General features: G+C 54.0%; 1 protein-coding gene across 1 annotated transcript in view; it reads left to right on the forward strand.

Annotated features, from left to right (window-relative positions):
* PRCC (proline rich mitotic checkpoint control factor) overlaps positions 1-14,718 on the forward strand; it is a 30,714-nt gene extending 15,996 nt beyond the window's left edge. The window contains exons 3-7 of the mRNA XM_062192524.1: positions 1,990-2,556; positions 6,494-6,589; positions 8,693-8,836; positions 11,614-11,679; positions 14,284-14,718. Coding sequence (XP_062048508.1) covers positions 1,990-2,556; positions 6,494-6,589; positions 8,693-8,836; positions 11,614-11,679; positions 14,284-14,370 — 960 coding nt within the window. The 3' untranslated portion in view covers positions 14,371-14,718. The remainder of the gene's footprint in view (positions 1-1,989; positions 2,557-6,493; positions 6,590-8,692; positions 8,837-11,613; positions 11,680-14,283) is intronic.
* Positions 14,719-16,401: the final 1,683 nt, after the last annotated feature.

Genomic DNA, 16,401 nt, shown 5'->3' on the forward strand with positions numbered 1-16,401 from the left:
TCCTGAAGACAGCACTTGCAGTGCCCAGCAGTGTTCACGTCAGATCAAGAGCAGGTGTAGGTGTGCACTTTCGTTTTCCTTGTGCGACTTCTCCCCATGTGGCTTTGGTGCGATGGTGTCACCTCCGCCAGTCGACAAACAGTGGCAGGAGGATGGAGCGGGACTTTGGTTCGGTTCTTCACATTTCAGATTATTTAGGGAGGGCCAAATAAATGGATAGATCGACAAGATGTTAGGGAGTATCTGTATTTTAAAATTGCCTGCTTTGTCCCGGTCACGTTTTTATCCTAGGAAATACATACTTAAATAGCACTGACTGTCAACCAGGCACTGGTCTCTGCTTTCCCCACACGGAACTGACTTCACCCTCACAGTAGTGCCTAAGTAGTGTCATTTTCGTTCCTGTTTTCCATATGAAAAAGCCGAGGAACTGGCCCGAGCGGAGACAGCTACGGGGGCAGAGTTTGGGTCAGACTCAGGCAGTGACTGCCGCACTTAAGTTCCTCCCCATCACTCTTGACCGTGAGGCCAAGATGAGCACCCAGATGGTGCTGTTGGGTGATGTCCCTGCTGCTCGTGTGTGTTTCTCCTCGTCCCAGGACCCTTATTCTGGCCCCCAGAAGCTTCTTCCTGTTCTGCCCACACTTGGTGACACTCTGACCTCGTGTTGATCGTGTGTGTCAGGAAGAAGCAAAAGCCATCTTGCCTTAGTAAATAAGGTGGTTGTCCCAGGGTTTGGGTTTGTGATGCTGGCGCTGCCCCTCCCGCTAACTCTGCCAAGGCAGAGGCCTTAGAAGGACGCGATTGTGCGGAAGTTAGGAAACAACTGGCAGGGGTAGTGCGGTGTCCGTGTTGATAGTGAGTGCGACGAAGGAGGAGTCATGGCAGGAGCTGCTGAGCCGAGACTGACTGAGGCCAGTCATTCTGGTGCCAGGATGGCTTCCTGGAGGAGGTAGACTGGCCCAGGAGGCACCCCACAAGTCAAGAGCAGGGTTCCAGAGCACAGGGAGACATGAGGGGGTAGAGGCAGCACAGGCTGGTAAGGCACCAAGGGGCACAGAGGGGACCCAGCGCTATAGAGGAGGTGGCAGGCTCCAGAGGTAGCCTGAGGACGTGCTCTAACCACATCTCATGGGTTCCCATGACCCAGACCTGTGCGCACTGCCAGCGCGGAGGAACCCGCCCTCCACCCGGGACAGGCCTCCTGCCTTGCCCACTTGACCTGGTCTTATTCTGTTCATTCAGGGCACTTCTTGCCTGAGGACTGGCGCACACTGGGACTCTAGGACAGTGACACCAGGTGCCAGTCGGCGCCCCTTCACCCTATGGTTAGACCAAGCTGGCCTTTTGACATGCAAAGAGCGGAGTCTGTGAGATTCTTAGGAGCAGTGGGAGTTCTGGGTGGGCTGGGCCACTTAGTTTAGATGTTGCTAAGTTGAGTATTTGACTCTGGTATCAGCAAGCTAATGTCCCACCTCTGTAGGGCTTTCCTTGGGCAGGCAGGGGCCTTTGGGTACCTGATGTGTAGATCTCTTTTGGACAGTTTGTTCTTGACTTGGGGTGGCAACCCGCAGGACAGGTGGGTTCCCATGTTAGGAGGCCCTTTCAGGCCACGGAGGGAGGTGACGGGCTGGAGACAGACTTACGCTCTTTGGGAGGAGCAATGATGCGAGGTGAAGGCATGGAATTGCTGGCAGCATGGAGTTGGGGAAGGCTCTGGTGTAGGGGGCAGTGGAGCTGGGCTGGGGAGGAGCAGGGGAAGAAGGGTGGCGTCTCCCCTTGGGACGTGCAGCCCGCAGAAGGGCCTGAGGTTGGAGGAGTCAGACCCAGGTTGGATGGCCTGCATGGGTGGAGGGATGGTGGAAAGAAGGTTGGTGAGATTTTGGGCTGAAAGTGGAGCTGTTACTCCTGTTGGCTGTGTCGCTGGTCCCTGATAGGAAATTCCACTTGTTGTCTTTCTTCCTTCCTGCCCAAACCTGGGCTCATCAGGGATCCGGTGAGGGGACTGGTTTGTCTGCCTTGCTTCCCCAACCTAAAAACCTGACTGTGAAAGAGACTAACAGGTTGCTCCTGCCCCACGCCTTCTCCCGGAAACCCTCGGATGGTCCCTCTGAGACTAAGCCCTCCAGACTGGCTTCTAAGACCAAGCCTTCCTCTCTTGCCCCTGTTGTGGGCACTACAACCACCACCCCGTCGCCCTCTGCCATCAAGGCTGCCGCCAAGAGTGCTGCCCTGCAGGTGACGAAGCAGATCACGCAGGAGGAGGACGACAGCGACGAGGAAGTAGCCCCCGAGAACTTTTTCTCCCTCCCCGACAAGGCTGAGCCGCCGGGAGTCGAGCCATACCCTTACCCTCTCCCCGCCGTCCCTGAAGAGCTGCCTCCAGGCACGGAGCCAGAGCCCGCTTTCCAGGACGATGCAGCCAATGCCCCCCTTGAATTCAAGATGGCGGCAGGCTCGAGTGGGGCTCCTTGGATGTCTAAGCCTGGGGACGACTATGGCTACAATCAGTTCTCCACATACGGCGACGCCAATGCTGCTGGTGCTTACTATCAGGTGGGTAGGGGCCCGGAGGGCAGGCCCATCAGTGCCAGAGGCCCTGTGCCGTCACCTGGGTGGAATGGAACTGACCTGCTCGTGTCTTGCTCTCCATGAACCTGTCAGGCCTCAGAATGTGCTACGTGTGTTCTAAACCCTGTGGATGTCAGCTGCCCACATCTTAAAGTCTGGCAGGGTGAACTTCGTAACAAACACTTTTATTCTGAAATCACAGTCCTACATGGGAGCTGCTGCAAGGTGTAGGGAGAAGGGAGAGGGGCCAGGCGCTGAGCCCAGAGTACAGGCGAAACTCAGGTGTGGACGAGAGGACAAGGTGACTGTGGCCTAGGTTCTCGCAAGTAGCCCCAGAAGCGCCTGGGGAGAGTGAGAGTACTGAGAAAGCAGGGAGGGGGGGAGGGGAGCTGAGGAAGGGGTATCGGTGGGGCTGATGGCAGAGGGCACCATGGAGAGGCCTTGATGGAGTCGGCAGGTGCTGTGGAAGGAGTAGGCGGTGGTGTGATGTGTCCTGACCGCAGTGTGGGCTCTGAGTCCCAAGCTCCATGAGTTTGGGCGGGTTGTTTACGGGCCTCGCCAAGTCTGAGACCTCAGCGCCAAAAAGGGATGTGATAGCAGCCTCATCGGATTGCTGGGAGAATTGCATTAGCTTAGTATAATGGTGCCTGCAACATAGCAGATGCTCCATAAACGGTTATTATAACTATCTCTAGTCACATGCTGTATTCAAGTGTTATCTGGAAGAGGTATTTAGATTGTGTGACCTCAGAGAAACCATAGGATGCCAGCTTGTGACTAGGTTTAAGAAAGAACTTTCTGGTAGCCAGAGCCTCCGTAGTGGGAGAGGGCTCCCATAGGCGGGGGGCTCAGCAGCCGGAGGAAGTCTGACTGCTGGCTGGGGATGGTTGGGTGACAGGAGTCCCCTTTGATCCCCTGCGGTTCTCTGGTGTCAATCTTATTTTCAGTCTAGGCGTGAAGAGGGAGGCCAGGTGGGCTTTGGGGGGACCCTGTTCTGACCAAAGACTCTGAAAACAATTGTGTTTCCTAAATCTTTGCTGTTAAACCTTGTTGAATGCTGTAGGTTGTTCAGAGATGGGCCATCTCCCTCAAGGTTGTTGTCAGAAGGAGGGAAGATGATGAGTGACCTCTTTAGCAAAAAAAAGAGTGCTGTTAGAAGCTAAGAAACCACTAGTCTACATACAGCAAACGAGCAACACATTGACACTCTGTTTTTTTAAAGATTTATTTTTTATTTATTTATTTATTTTTAAAGATTTATTTATTTTTATTTGAAAGAGTTACACAGAGAGAGGAGAGGCAGAGAGAGGTCTTCCATCCGATGGTTCACTCCCCAATTGGCCGCAACGGCTGGAACTGTGCCGATCAGGAGCCAGGAGCTTCCTTGGGGTCTCCCATGCGGGTGCAGGGGCCCAAGGACTTGGGCCATCCTCCACTGCTATCCCAGGCCATAGCAGATAGCCGGATCGGAAGAGGAGCTGCCGGGACTAGAACCAGCGCCCATAAGGGATGCCGGCGCTTCAGGCCAGGGTGTTAACCCACTGCGCCTCAGTGCTGGCCCCAAGATTTATTTTTTAATTTGAAAAAGTTGGGGGTGGGGAGCAAAGAGATCTTCGATCTGCTGGTTCACTCCTGAATTGGCCACATGATTGGGGCTGACATTGGAGTTCTGTGTGCAGTTATAAACATACTGAGGTAGTCTGCAAATTGAAGCACTTTAAATAGGGGACTCTGACATGATTTGATTTAGAAATTAAAAAAAGAAGGCCGGCGCCGCGGCTCACCAGGCTAATCCTCCGCCTGCGGCGCCGGCACACCGGGTTCTAGTCCCGGTCGGGGCGCCGGATTCTGTCCCGGTTGCCCCTCTTCCAGGCCAGCTCTCTGCTATGGCCCGGGAAGGCAGTGGAGGATGGCCCAAGTGCTTGGGCCCTGCACCCCATGAGAGACCAGGAGAAGCACCTGGCTCCTGGCTTCGGATCACTGCGGTGCGCCGGCCACAGCGGCCATTGGAGGGTGAACCAACGGCAAAAAGGAAGACCTTTCTCTCTATCTTTCTCTCTCACTGTCCACTCTGCCTGTCAAAAAAAAAAGAAATTAAAAAAAGAATTTTTTGTAGATTTATTTATTTATTTGAAAGGCAGAGTTACAGAGAGGGAGAGGCAGAGGCAGAAGCAGAGAAAGAGGTCTTCCATCTGCTGGTTTGCTTCCCAAATGGCTGCAGCAGCCAGGGCTGAGCCAGACCAAAACCAGAAGCCAGGAGCTTCTTCTAGGCTCCTACATAGATGCAGGGACCCAAGCACTTGGGCTGGTTTCCACAGCTTTCCCAGCTGTATCAGCAGGGAGCTGGATCAAAAGTGGAACAGCTGGGACTTGAACTGGCAACCAAATGGGATGCTGGTGCTGCAGGTGGCGGCTTAACTCGCTATACCACAGTGCTGGCCCCTCATTTAGAAATGTTTTAAAAATTTATTTGAAAGGCAGAGTGTTAAAAAGAGATCTCCATTGCTGATTTACTCCACAAATGCATGCAGCAGTCAGGGCTGGGCCAGACCAAAGCCAGGAGCCTGGAACTCAAGCTGGGTCTCCCACAAGGTGGCAGAGACCCAAGTACTTTTTTTTTTTTTTAATTTTTTTTTTATTTGACAGAGTTATAGACAGTGAAAGAGAGACAGAGAGAAAGGTCTTCCTCCCTTTGGTTCACTCCCCAAATGGCCGCCATGGCTGGCGCTGCGCTGATCCGAAGCCAGGAGCCAGGTGCCTCTTTCTGGTTTCCCATGCGGGCACAGGGGCCTAAGCGCTTGAGCCATCCTCCATTGCCCTCCTGGGCCACAGCAGAGAGCTGGACTGGAAGAGGAGCACCGGGACTAGAAGCCAGCGCCCATATGGGATGCCGGCGGTGCAGGCAGAGGATTAACCATGTGAGCCACAGCGCTGGCCCCCCCAAGTACTTGAGCCATCACCTGTTCCCTCCAGGTGCATGTTAGCAGGAAACTGGAATCAGAAGAGGAACCAAGTCTCAAGCCCAGCACTCTGATATGGGCTGTGGGTTTCCCCAGTGGCACTGTATTATTGTGCCAAATACCTGCCCTGACTGAAATCTAAACGTGTCTATTGAAAACTGCTACAGAAGATCAGCACTCTTAACTGCTCTGGATTTTTACATTATTTTTTTTGTAGTGACTATTAAACCTATTCCCCATTTAACCCATTATAGGATGAATGTTCTTAGAGGGGCATCTCTGGGAGTCTGGGGTGAAGGAAAGTAGGAGGAGGCAGCCCTGTGGCTGCCCTGGGGACCTTGCCCTCACTCCACCCCCTCTTCCTCGGGAGTCCATGGCAGTGGCTGAGCAGCTTGTCTCTGTGGGGAATCATCAGATTCCTGAGCTGAAAATCTAGTACCATAAACCTAGTTTGTTCTCAGCTTTGTAAATCCCTTGGTTCTCTAACAGTGGTTTGTTTCGTATCAGAGATCCACAGCCTGCCCACCCCTTACAGAGAGTCTGCTTGTGCCCAAAGGACCTCGGGCCACAGCAGAGCAGGATTGGCCTCACACCCTCTCATTCCTGCCCATGGCACAGCGCCCTGGGGGCTGACGAGCAGGAGCAGTGGGGCTGCGGGAAGGGGAGGGGAGGAGAGAGCGGCAGGAGGTGCTCTTGGGAGGCAGCCGAGGGAGTGGGGTACAGATTGAAGCAGGAGGAAGTGTCTTTATCCCCTGTCACCGTTTCCTAAAAAATACCCACGTGTGTGTAGTGCAGATCGGGAAAGCTGCAGGGACTGTTCTCGGAGCGCAGGGCAGGTCGTTAGGATCTGGGCCTGCAGCTGGCCCGTTGGCGGGGACAGTGGGGAGGGCACTGATTCTCACAGACCTTGTTCCCCTCACTGTGCTCTCAGCTGGTGTGGCTTTCTTTCTCCTTGGCTGCAGGATTATTACAGTGGTGGCTACTATCCTGCACAGGACCCGGCCCTGGTTCCCCCCCAGGAAATCGCCCCTGATGCCTCCTTCATCGATGACGAAGCAGTAAGTTAACCATCATGGCCGCTGGGTTTCAGATCTTAGCACAGCTGTATCAGTTAGGATTAGATGGCAGCGTGTGACTGAGAAACTCTACATAATGGTGGCGTATATAAGGGAATACAGGAGGTTTAGTTGGCCTCATAAAAGACCAGAGCTAGGCAGGAGGTGGGGGTAGCAGCTCCATAGAGTTGTCAGGGAACAGTCTTTTTGTGAACATAGCTTGCTCTCCCTGGACTGTGAGAGCAGCCAAAGCTACAGTTACCATGTCGGGAGACTTCCTGAGGGTTCCTGTGAAAGTATCCTTTTTTTTTTTTTTTTTTTTTTTTTTAAAGATTTATTTATTTAGGGGGCAGAGTTAAGACCAAGAGGGGGAAGGACAGAGAGAGAGGTCTTCCATCCACTGGTTCACTCCCCAAGTGGCTGCAGTGGCTGGGGCTTGGCCAGGCTGAAGCCAGGAGCTTCTTCCGGGTCTCCCATGTTGGTGCAGGGCCCTAAGCACTTGGGCTGTCTTCCACTGCTTTCCCGAACGAATGTATCACGTCCTCTTGCGTCTTGCTGACTAGAATTTGTTCGCATGCCCATAGCTAGTTGTGGGGGGGCTAGGGAATGTGGACTTACCACTGGGTGGTAGCATGCCTAGCTGAACTCCTGGAGAGAATGGGTTTTGAGAGACCCCCAGCAGCTATGTTAAATAACCCCTGTGTTTCACATGACTGTCCCCCCGCGGAGCCTCTGGGAACCTGTACAGGAGGGATGGTGAAAGGCCTGTGCCCTGCTGCTCTGGGGTCACGTGAGAACCCTCGGGGAGTCACGGCCTGTCAGGAGAGAGTGAAGACCGCTGCTGTGTTGGTGTGGAGGCTCTGGAGAACGTAATTCTTCTCCGCCCGCCTTTTCCCGGAAGGGCGTCCCTCCTTCTGCGTGCTCGGGCCTGGGGTTGATGCTGTGCTCAGCCGCTCCTCTAGGTGTAGTTTGTGTGGCAGACTCCATGGTGGGGTCCTTTCTGACCTAAGCCCAGCAGGCAGCTGGGAACTCGTCCACTGGTGAAAGTCAGTATATGGCAGGTAGAGTGAGCCCAGGGGGCCTCACTAACGTTCAGACGAGGACCTTGGTCTCACGGAAGTGTCTGGGTTTTCTGGTTTTTGTTTTTAAAGATTCATTCATTTATTTGAAAGGCAAAGTAACACAGAGAGGAAGAAAAAGAAAGAGAAATCTTTCATCCGCTGGCTCACTCCCCAAATGCTCACAATAGCCATGGCTGGACCAGATTAAAGCCAGGAACCTGGATCTCCATTTGGGTCTCCCAGGTGGGCAGCAGGGACCCATGTACGTGGGCCATCACCTGCTGCCTTCCAAGGTGCGTTAGCAGGGAGCTGGATCAGAAGTGGAGCAGCTGGGATGTAAACCACTCTCCAGTATGGGATGCTGGCATTGCACGTGGCAGCTTAACCTACTGTACCTCAATGTCTGCTCTGAGTTTTCTGTTTTGGATGTATGGGAGCGCCTCTCTGACTTCTCTGGCTGACTTGGGGTGTGATCTGTCTTTTTGAAGCATGGGGAAGAGCAGCTCTCTCCTAGACAATTTGCTGGCCATGTTTTGGTTTTGGTTTTGGTTTTTTTGCGGCCCCCTCTACCCAGCTCACGTTCTCCCTCGCTGACAGCTGCTCTGGTTTGGAGCGTTCTGATGTGGTGTTATGGAACCAATGAGAAGGAATAGAGATGAAAAACAAACCAATGTTTAGAGGAGAGGTCCTTGAATTGTTTTTTCCTTTTTGGCCCTGAATTTTAATTTGAAAGTTGTGTGCAGTCCTTTTGGGCAGTTAGAATTTGTATGTAATTAGGGAACCAGTTCATACTCCTGGTTCTTTGCACTCATTCGTTCGGGGAGACCTCTTGCTTCCCTTCCCCTGGCTTGAGGAGACCTTCTGAGAGGTGGCCTTTGGTCTGGTCTGCAGGCAGCGAGGTCAGTGGCAGGTAGAAGGACGTACAGCAAGGAGGGGATTTGCAGGGCAGTGAGTTTGTGGTCATAGAGCCCTCCGTAGACTCCAGGTCCTTAGCAGTGTCTCCTGATCCCTCGCTCAGATTTCTCACTGCTGTTTTCTTTTCCAGTTTAAGCGGCTACAGGGCAAGAGGAACCGGGGGAGGGAGGAAATCAACTTTGTGGAGATCAAAGGTGACGACCAGCTCAGTGGGGCCCAGCAGTGGATGACCAAGTCATTGACGGAAGAGAAGACCATGAAGTCGTTCAGCAAAGTGAGTGGGGAGAAAGGGCCAGCGGGTGGCCAGCGTGGGAGGCTCCAAAGCAAAATCTGTTCTCTTCCCTGTCCTGTGCCCACACCCAATGTTACTGTCACCGTCCTTACCACACGCGGGCTGCCCCCGGTGCCAGGTCTGCACCGAGCCTCTATGAGAGTTGCTGCCTTCTAGAACTCTGCAGCCTGAAGCTGCGCTCCTGCCGGTGCAGGAGTCTGCTGCTGAGATGGAGCGGCTGGGCAGAGCTCTGATGTGCGCCGCTCCTGCCTCGCTGGTTTATCCTCTCTGCAGCCCCGGCCCTCTCTCATCCTGATAAATGGGGCCTGGCTTGGCCCATCTTTTCGGTTCCAAGCTTGCCACCCCTTTCCTTTTTCCTTGTAGCCTGCCAGCATCTTGTCAGATGCATTTTCCCTTCACGTTTCCCTCTGCACACGCCTGCCCTGTCCATGCTCCGTCCCAGCGCCGTGAGCAGCTCTTCACTCAGCAGCTGAGTGCAGCAGATACGGATATTTGTGTGCCTGCCACAGTGGGGAGAACGCGGGGAAGCCTTGGATGTGCTCCCAGCATGAGCAAGGCCAAGGTCGAGGATTTTATTCCCTTCTCCCCCCGCCCTCCCATTTGCTTCGCTTTGTTCTGTGGCCACAGATGGCCATCGGAGCCCTGGCCGTTTGTTTTAACTGAATGCTGGCGGTCATACAGGACAGAGCAAAGGATTGTGGTTAGATCAGCTCGGATCCATCTCTGTTTACTGGAAAAACCACTTAGGTGAGCAAGGCCGAGTAGCTGCAGGTCGAGAGTGGCGACACAGTGATGGCTGCTGTCGGTGCTCACTGTGGGCCAGGAGTGGAGCCGTGGGCTTTAATGTTGGACCTGCCACATGGGGGATACCACATGGCAGCAAAGGGACGAGCATTTGCTGTTTTCCCAGTTCCAAGTTTTCTTCCCACCATCTCTGTGTGGACCTAGGTTTTTATTTTTTATTTTTATTTTATTTTTTTTTTACTTTTTTAAAGATTTATTGAAATGCAGAGTTACAGAGAGGGAGAGACAGAGAGAGAAATCTTCCATCCACTGGTTCACTCCCCAGATGGCTGCAATGGCCAGGGCTGGGCCAGACCGTAGCCAGGAGCTGGGATCTTCTTCTGGGTCTCCCATGTGGGTACAGAGACCCAAGGACTTGGGCCATCCTCTGCTGCTTTCCTAGGCACATTAGTAGGGAGCTGGATCAGAAGTGGAGCAGCTGGGACTTGACTGGTGCCCATAGGATGCTGGCATCTCAGGCGGTGGCTTTATCTGCTATGCCACAACACCGGCCCCAGACCTAGGTTTTTTATTTATTTGAAAGGTAGAGTTACAGAGAGATTTTCCGTCCGCTGGTTCACTCCCAGATGGCCACAACAGCCGGAACTGCCGATCTGAAGCCAGGAGTCTCCTCCAGGGGCCCAAGGACCTGGGCCACCCTCCACTGCCTTCTCAAGCCAGAGCAGAGAGTGGAATTGGAAGTGGAGCAGCTGGGACTGGCGCCCACATGGGATGCTGGCACTGCAGGTGGCGGCTCCACTTGCCACACCACAGTGTGGGCCCCCAGACCTAGGTTTTTTTTTCTTTAACGGTTTTATTTAGGCCAGCGCCGTGGCTCAATAGGCTATTCCTCCACCTGCGGCGCCAGCACACCGGGTTCTAGTCCCGGTCAGGGCGCCGGATTCTGTCCGGGTCGCTCTTCTTCCTGTCCAGCTCTCTGCTGTGGCCCAGGAGTGCAGTGGAGGATGGCGTGCTTGGGCCCTGCACCCACTTGGGAGACCAGGAGAAGCACCTGGCTCCTGGCTTCGGATCAGCGCGGTGCGCCGGCCGCAGCGGCCATTGGAGGGTGAACCAATGGCAAAAAGGAAGACCTTTCTCTCTGTCTCTCTCACTGTCCACTCTGCCTGTAAAAAAAAAAAAAAAAAAAAGCGTAGTTGAGGTTCAAGGATAGCATAGATGGATTACCTAAGAACGGAGGAGACTCTGGAGATGAGTTTCAGGAGTGGGGTGGGGTTGATTAGGAAGCTTCTAGTCTGAAACGACTCTCTCAGAGAACAGGAAAACCACAGAATGAAAGCCCAGACCAAGATAGTCTTTAACAATAACTCATTTGCGTCCAAGTTTGGTTAGGGGCTTGGTACAGCTGTGGGTGGGGCCGGGAGATGGGAGACTGGTGGAGTGCTTCTGAGATTTCTAAGCTTGGGCAGCTGCTGGCACTAGAACTGGGGGGGGGCGGGGCTTCAGCCAAAGGGGCACTGGTGAGAGAGAGTTCAGTGAGCAGTAGGTGGGAGAAGGTGAGACCTTTGTGCTAACTGGGGACAGGTGACAGAGATAAAGAGGGCCCAAGGGGGACAGGGTGCAGGGATGACGGGACCTAGCGGAAGGGGTGAGGATCTCCTGTGTCCGGTACTTACACTGCAGGCAGCAGCATGGGTGTCAGAGGCCCACTGTGGACAGAGCCCTGCGCTCAGTGCCGGAGCTGAGGTGGGGTTAAAGCAAGCCTGTCCTGACTTCATGAGTATTTCCAGTCTGAAAGGGACATTAGGGGCTATTTCAGGCAAGTATTCTGAGCTTGGGTGTTTTTGCATAATGGCTTCTGTTTTGTGAGCATACAGACAAAAATAGCTGCACACTGACTCTTCTGCCCCAGGATTTGGTCTCTGAGGTTGATTTCCCAGTGCTCAGCTACGCTGTCTGCGGGTGCAGGAGATACTGCTTTTCTTCCCGGGATTAATCGCTGTTTTCATCCCTTGCAGAAGAAAGGTGAACAACCAACAGGCCAGCAGCGGCGGAAACACCAGATCACATATCTGATTCATCAGGTGAGAGGGCTGAGGGCCTGGCTCGGGAGTTAGGTTGCTCAGGAACTTGGCGGTATCCGTGTCGCCGGCCCGCTCTCTCAGGCATCCTGCCTTGTTCTCCGTGCGGCCGCTAGAGGGGGATGTGTGCTTCTGCGGGATGGGACTCTACCTCTGCCTGCAGATGCTCGGGTACCAGGGCATGCAGTGAACCCTGTCAGTGAAAATTCAGATCGCCAAATGTGATTTCAGAGGGACCTGAGCTAGTTTATCGTAGGGTCCTCTTATTTATTTATTTCTTTTTTCTTTTTTCTTTTTTATTTCATAAATGTGAATTTACAAAGTGCAACTTTTGTATTGTTGTGGCTTCCCCCCCCAACCTCCCTCCCTCCCGTGGCCCTCCCCTCTCCCTCTCCCATCCCGCCCTTTATCGAGTTTCATTTTCAATTACCTTCATATACTGAAGATCAACTTAGTATATACTAAGCAAGGATTTCAACAGGCTGCACTCACACAACCGCACAAGGTATAGGGTATTGTTCGACTAGTAGTGTTTTTAAGTTTCATAGTAAAACACATTAAGGACAGAGATCCTACGTGGGGAGCATGTACCCAGTGACTCCCGTTGTTGATTTAACAATTGGCACTCTTATTTATGACGTCAGCAATCACCCGAGACTCTTGCTAGGAGCTGTCTAGGCTATGGAAGTCTCTTGAGTTCACCGACTCTGAACTTGTTTAGTCAAGGTCGTGTCACAGTGGAGGTTCCTTCCTCCCTTCAGAGAAAGGCGCCTCTCTCCTTGATGGCCTGTTCCTTCTGCTGGGGTCTTGTTCACCAGAGTCTTTCATTTAGATTGTATTTTGCCATCGTGTCATGGCTTTCCATGCCTGTGAGACTCTCATGGACCTTTTAGCCAGATGCAGGGTCCTTTTAAATAGCAGTTTTTCCCCTAGTAATTTAAAAGCTTGAAAGTTGAGTTGCCAATTTAGCAAAAACATCTACTGGAGACAAAGTTGGTTTTATATTTTCTACTTCTGTGGAGGGAAACATCAGCACATTTGATTGAGAATTAGAAATAATCCAAAAAATATCTCTTCGAACTAGACTGTGTTCTTGGTTTTTATTTGCTCTGAGCAGGCAGCTTGCAGGTATTTGTCTGACATTGAACATCCCTTTTGAGGCCTACACAACTAAATGCTGCCAATGACAGACATGAGTAAGACCTTCCCTGGCCCCTGCCCGAGCACGGACGTTTGGGTTGGCAGTGTGGGGGCAGATCTTGTTTCCATCTGCTTGTTGTATGTTCTCCATCCTCTGGGGAACTCCTGTGCACTCTTTTCCTAAGTTGTGATTTGCCAGGCAGAGTCTTTTTTTTTTGACAGGCAGAGTGGACAGTGAGAGAGAGAGACAGAGAGAAAGGTCTTCCTTTTTCCGTTGGTTCACCCCCCAATGGCCGCTGTGGCCGGTGCACAGCGCTGATCCGAAGGCAGGAGCCAGGTGCCTCTCCTGGTCTCCCATGGGGTGCAGGGCCCAAGCACCTGGGCTATCCTCCACTGCACTCCTGGGCCACAGCAGAGAGCTGGCCTGGAAGAGGAGCAACCGGGACAGAATCTGGTGCCTCGACTGGGACTAGAACCCGGTGTGCCGGCGCTGCAAGTGGAGGATTAGCCTAGTGAGCTGCGGCACCGGCCAGGCAGAGTCTTTGTCAAACCCAGATTCTCACCACCATGGCCGGTGTCAGATAACCCCGGGGCTCACGGGCCCCTGTTCCAGGGTGATGTGTGTACATTCCCAGAATGCAGTGCAGAGCCAGGAGTTGCTGAGACAGAAGAATGAAGTCGCCATTCTCGTGCCACGCGGTTTTGCACAGCTGGCGTAGCTGTCGGGGGGTCCCTCCTCCGCTCTGCCCAGCACAGCAGCCCAGCGGCGTCTCTAGACTCACTTGCTGTTGGGTGGTGGCCTCCCCTCTCTGCCGCTCTGGTCTCTCTCTGAGGGAACAGATGTGTTCTCCTATAAGATGCCGAATTCTAATTCTCGCTTGTCCATTTGCCACTTCAGTGTTTCAGCTTTAATTCTTTCAAAATTTATTTTGTTTATTTGAAAGGCAGAGTTAGAGAGAGCTTCCATCCACTGGTTCACTTCCCAAATGGCCACAATGGCCAGGGGTGGGCCAGGCTGAAGCCAGGAACCAAGAGCTTCTTCCAGATCTCCCACGCGGGTACAAGGGCCCAAGCACTTGGTCTGTGTCCTTTGCTGCTTTCCCAGGCATAGTAGCAGGGAGCTGGATTGGAAGTGGAGCAGTCAGGACTTGAACTGGTGCCCATATAGGATGTTGGCACTGCAGGTGGAGGCCTTACCACTATGCCACAGTGCCTGTCCGTTTGGTTTTAATTTTACCAGAAGATACACTGGGATTCCTGAGTCTTTTTTGTGGTAAAACCTTGTTAGCTCCTGAAAGGGATGACTTCGCTTTGCTTTCTTACAGTCTTCCGCTTCTGTGTGGCTGAGGGGGTTTGCGGCTTTCCCCGTAACTCTTAGGATCGGAGACTGTTTTAAAGTTGGGGAGGCGCGATGGAAGTGTCTCTCAGGATGCCGATCTGACTGCCCCACCCTTCTTCTTGCCACAGGCTAAGGAGCGGGAGCTGGAGCTGAAGAACACCTGGTCGGAGAACAAGCTCAGCCGCCGTCAGACCCAAGCCAAATACGGATTCTAGGGCTCTGGAGCTGCTCGCCCCCAGGACCGCCTGCCAGCCCAGCTGGCCTGGCCCCCAGCGCAACCTCTGGGACCCCAGCTGCTCCAAGCCCAGGACCTCGTTCCCTGAGGACCCAGCCCTCGCCTCTGCGAGAATGAACATATTTGATAGATTTTTCTTACCACAAGTTAGAAATTTCAGCTCCTTTCTGTCTTGGAGCTAGCAAAGGCTCGAGCCATGCCTAAGGGGAGGCGCTGAGGTCCAGGACGGGCGCTCTGCTCCCTCTGCGTGTGTTGATGGTGACCCCTCCCCGCTACTTTTTTTTTTTTTTTTTTAAACCAGGGATGTCTGTTCAAATAAAACCTTCAGTCTGACAGACACCGGCTGCCCTGTCACTGGCGCTCCGGGTTGACCACATGGAAAGCACTCCGCAGGCTGTCTGAGCTGCCCGCCTATTGCCGAGCTCAGGCGTCTCCAGAGCCCGGGGGAAGCTGGGAGCTCCTGGGGCACAGAAGAGTGGTTAGGCCTGGCGCTGCCTCCAGCAGGGAGTGCAGTGTGGTGTCTGTCCCCAGAGCCGATTCACGTGTACCCTGCTGGTCGTAGGCCGAGAGCTCAGCAGCTACGCAGATAGCGTGGACTTCAGGTCCCGACCAGGCTGGGGAAGGGAGGTGGCGGGGTCTGTAGGCTGCAGCGAGCTGCAGGGCACCATGACGGCAGTGACAGGACCAGACGGATGGCATGACTGCCTCCTGTCAGGGCAAAGGTCAGGTAGGGCGGGTCATGAGACCAGCATGCAGATCATAGCCCAAACTACCCCTGACACGCGGCAGAGGGTGCAGGGCTCCAGGAGGCGGCTGCCAGGGCTTCCTGCAGGAGAGGCGGGTTGAAAAGCCACCTGCAGGAGGGCCCTTGGATGCGGCTGGGGGAGCCACTGACCAGATGTAGATACCGGAGTCCAGTTCCAGGAGCACCTGGAGAGGATTGGTGTTGGGTGGTCCCCGGGACAGAGAGGCCAGGAGGGCAGTGTGAGGAAGTGGGGGTGTGGGGGAGGCAGGAGTGAGGCGTCTCCCGTGCCTCTGGGTCTGTGTGCTGGGGTAAGTTGAGGAGTCTGTTTCTCATTAAGTACAGAGGAGGGTTTCATCACTTACAGGAAAACCACCGCTTATCTGAAATCTGACCTACTTCGGGTACAGCCAGACAGGGCTCCTGCATCCCACAGGGACACTTGGGCTGGAGTTGTCCGAATCTGTGCATCCAGCCAGCCCTCAGAAGGAGACCGGCTCCTCCCACACTCCTGCCGTGCACGGAGGCCCGGGCTCGGCTCTGTCCCCTGGGGTGTCTGGGGGGCGACGGAGGCTCAGCAGGGCCCAGGAGTCTAGAGATGCTGAGTCAAACGCGTGCTTTCCTGTATGCGGCATGGCCGACGTGGCCCTTCCTACCCGCACTGCCCCACTCTGGGAGTCACCAGTTCCACTTTCTCGCCCTGGGGACTCGTGGGAGCTGGTGGGGAGGCTGAGTCCCAGTTTCGGAAAGGCAGAACTCGGGAGACATCCCACGGGGGTCTTCTTGGCTCCGGCCTTCGCAAATTCTCCCCAGGTAGTCTTAGGCTCCCCTCCAACGGCCCCTTCCGCTCGTTCCCCTTTGAGAGCCATTTTTTAGTTCTACAAAACACGGCAATTTTTTTGGTGGCTGGGACTCCCTGGTCACCAGGGGACACACTAGCAGGGCAGAAGATGGACAGCCTTCGTTTGGGAGGGCTTCCTGGAGGTAGCACCTCAAGTTCTCGTGAGTGAACAGGAAGGCAGACAGATACAGGGGTGAGGAAGAGAGAACAGGTGGAACTTCGTAGAATGCGCCTGGCTTGGAGGCGGCTGCCTCTGGTCCCGGTGTTGCACTGGCCGGGACTTGGGGCTGGGGTGGCAAGCAGAGGTGGCAGAACTGCTGTAATGCAGTTTCAGGGGCTCCGCATGCCACCCGGCGCGGGGCCAGCTGAGTCTTCACCCCTACTGGGTGCCGACCTTGCTGTTGAGAAACCCCAATGTGCTGAGGAGC

The sequence above is a fragment of the Lepus europaeus genome, chromosome 5, assembly GCF_033115175.1.
Source record: "Lepus europaeus isolate LE1 chromosome 5, mLepTim1.pri, whole genome shotgun sequence".
Classification (NCBI taxonomy): domain Eukaryota; kingdom Metazoa; phylum Chordata; class Mammalia; order Lagomorpha; family Leporidae; genus Lepus; species Lepus europaeus.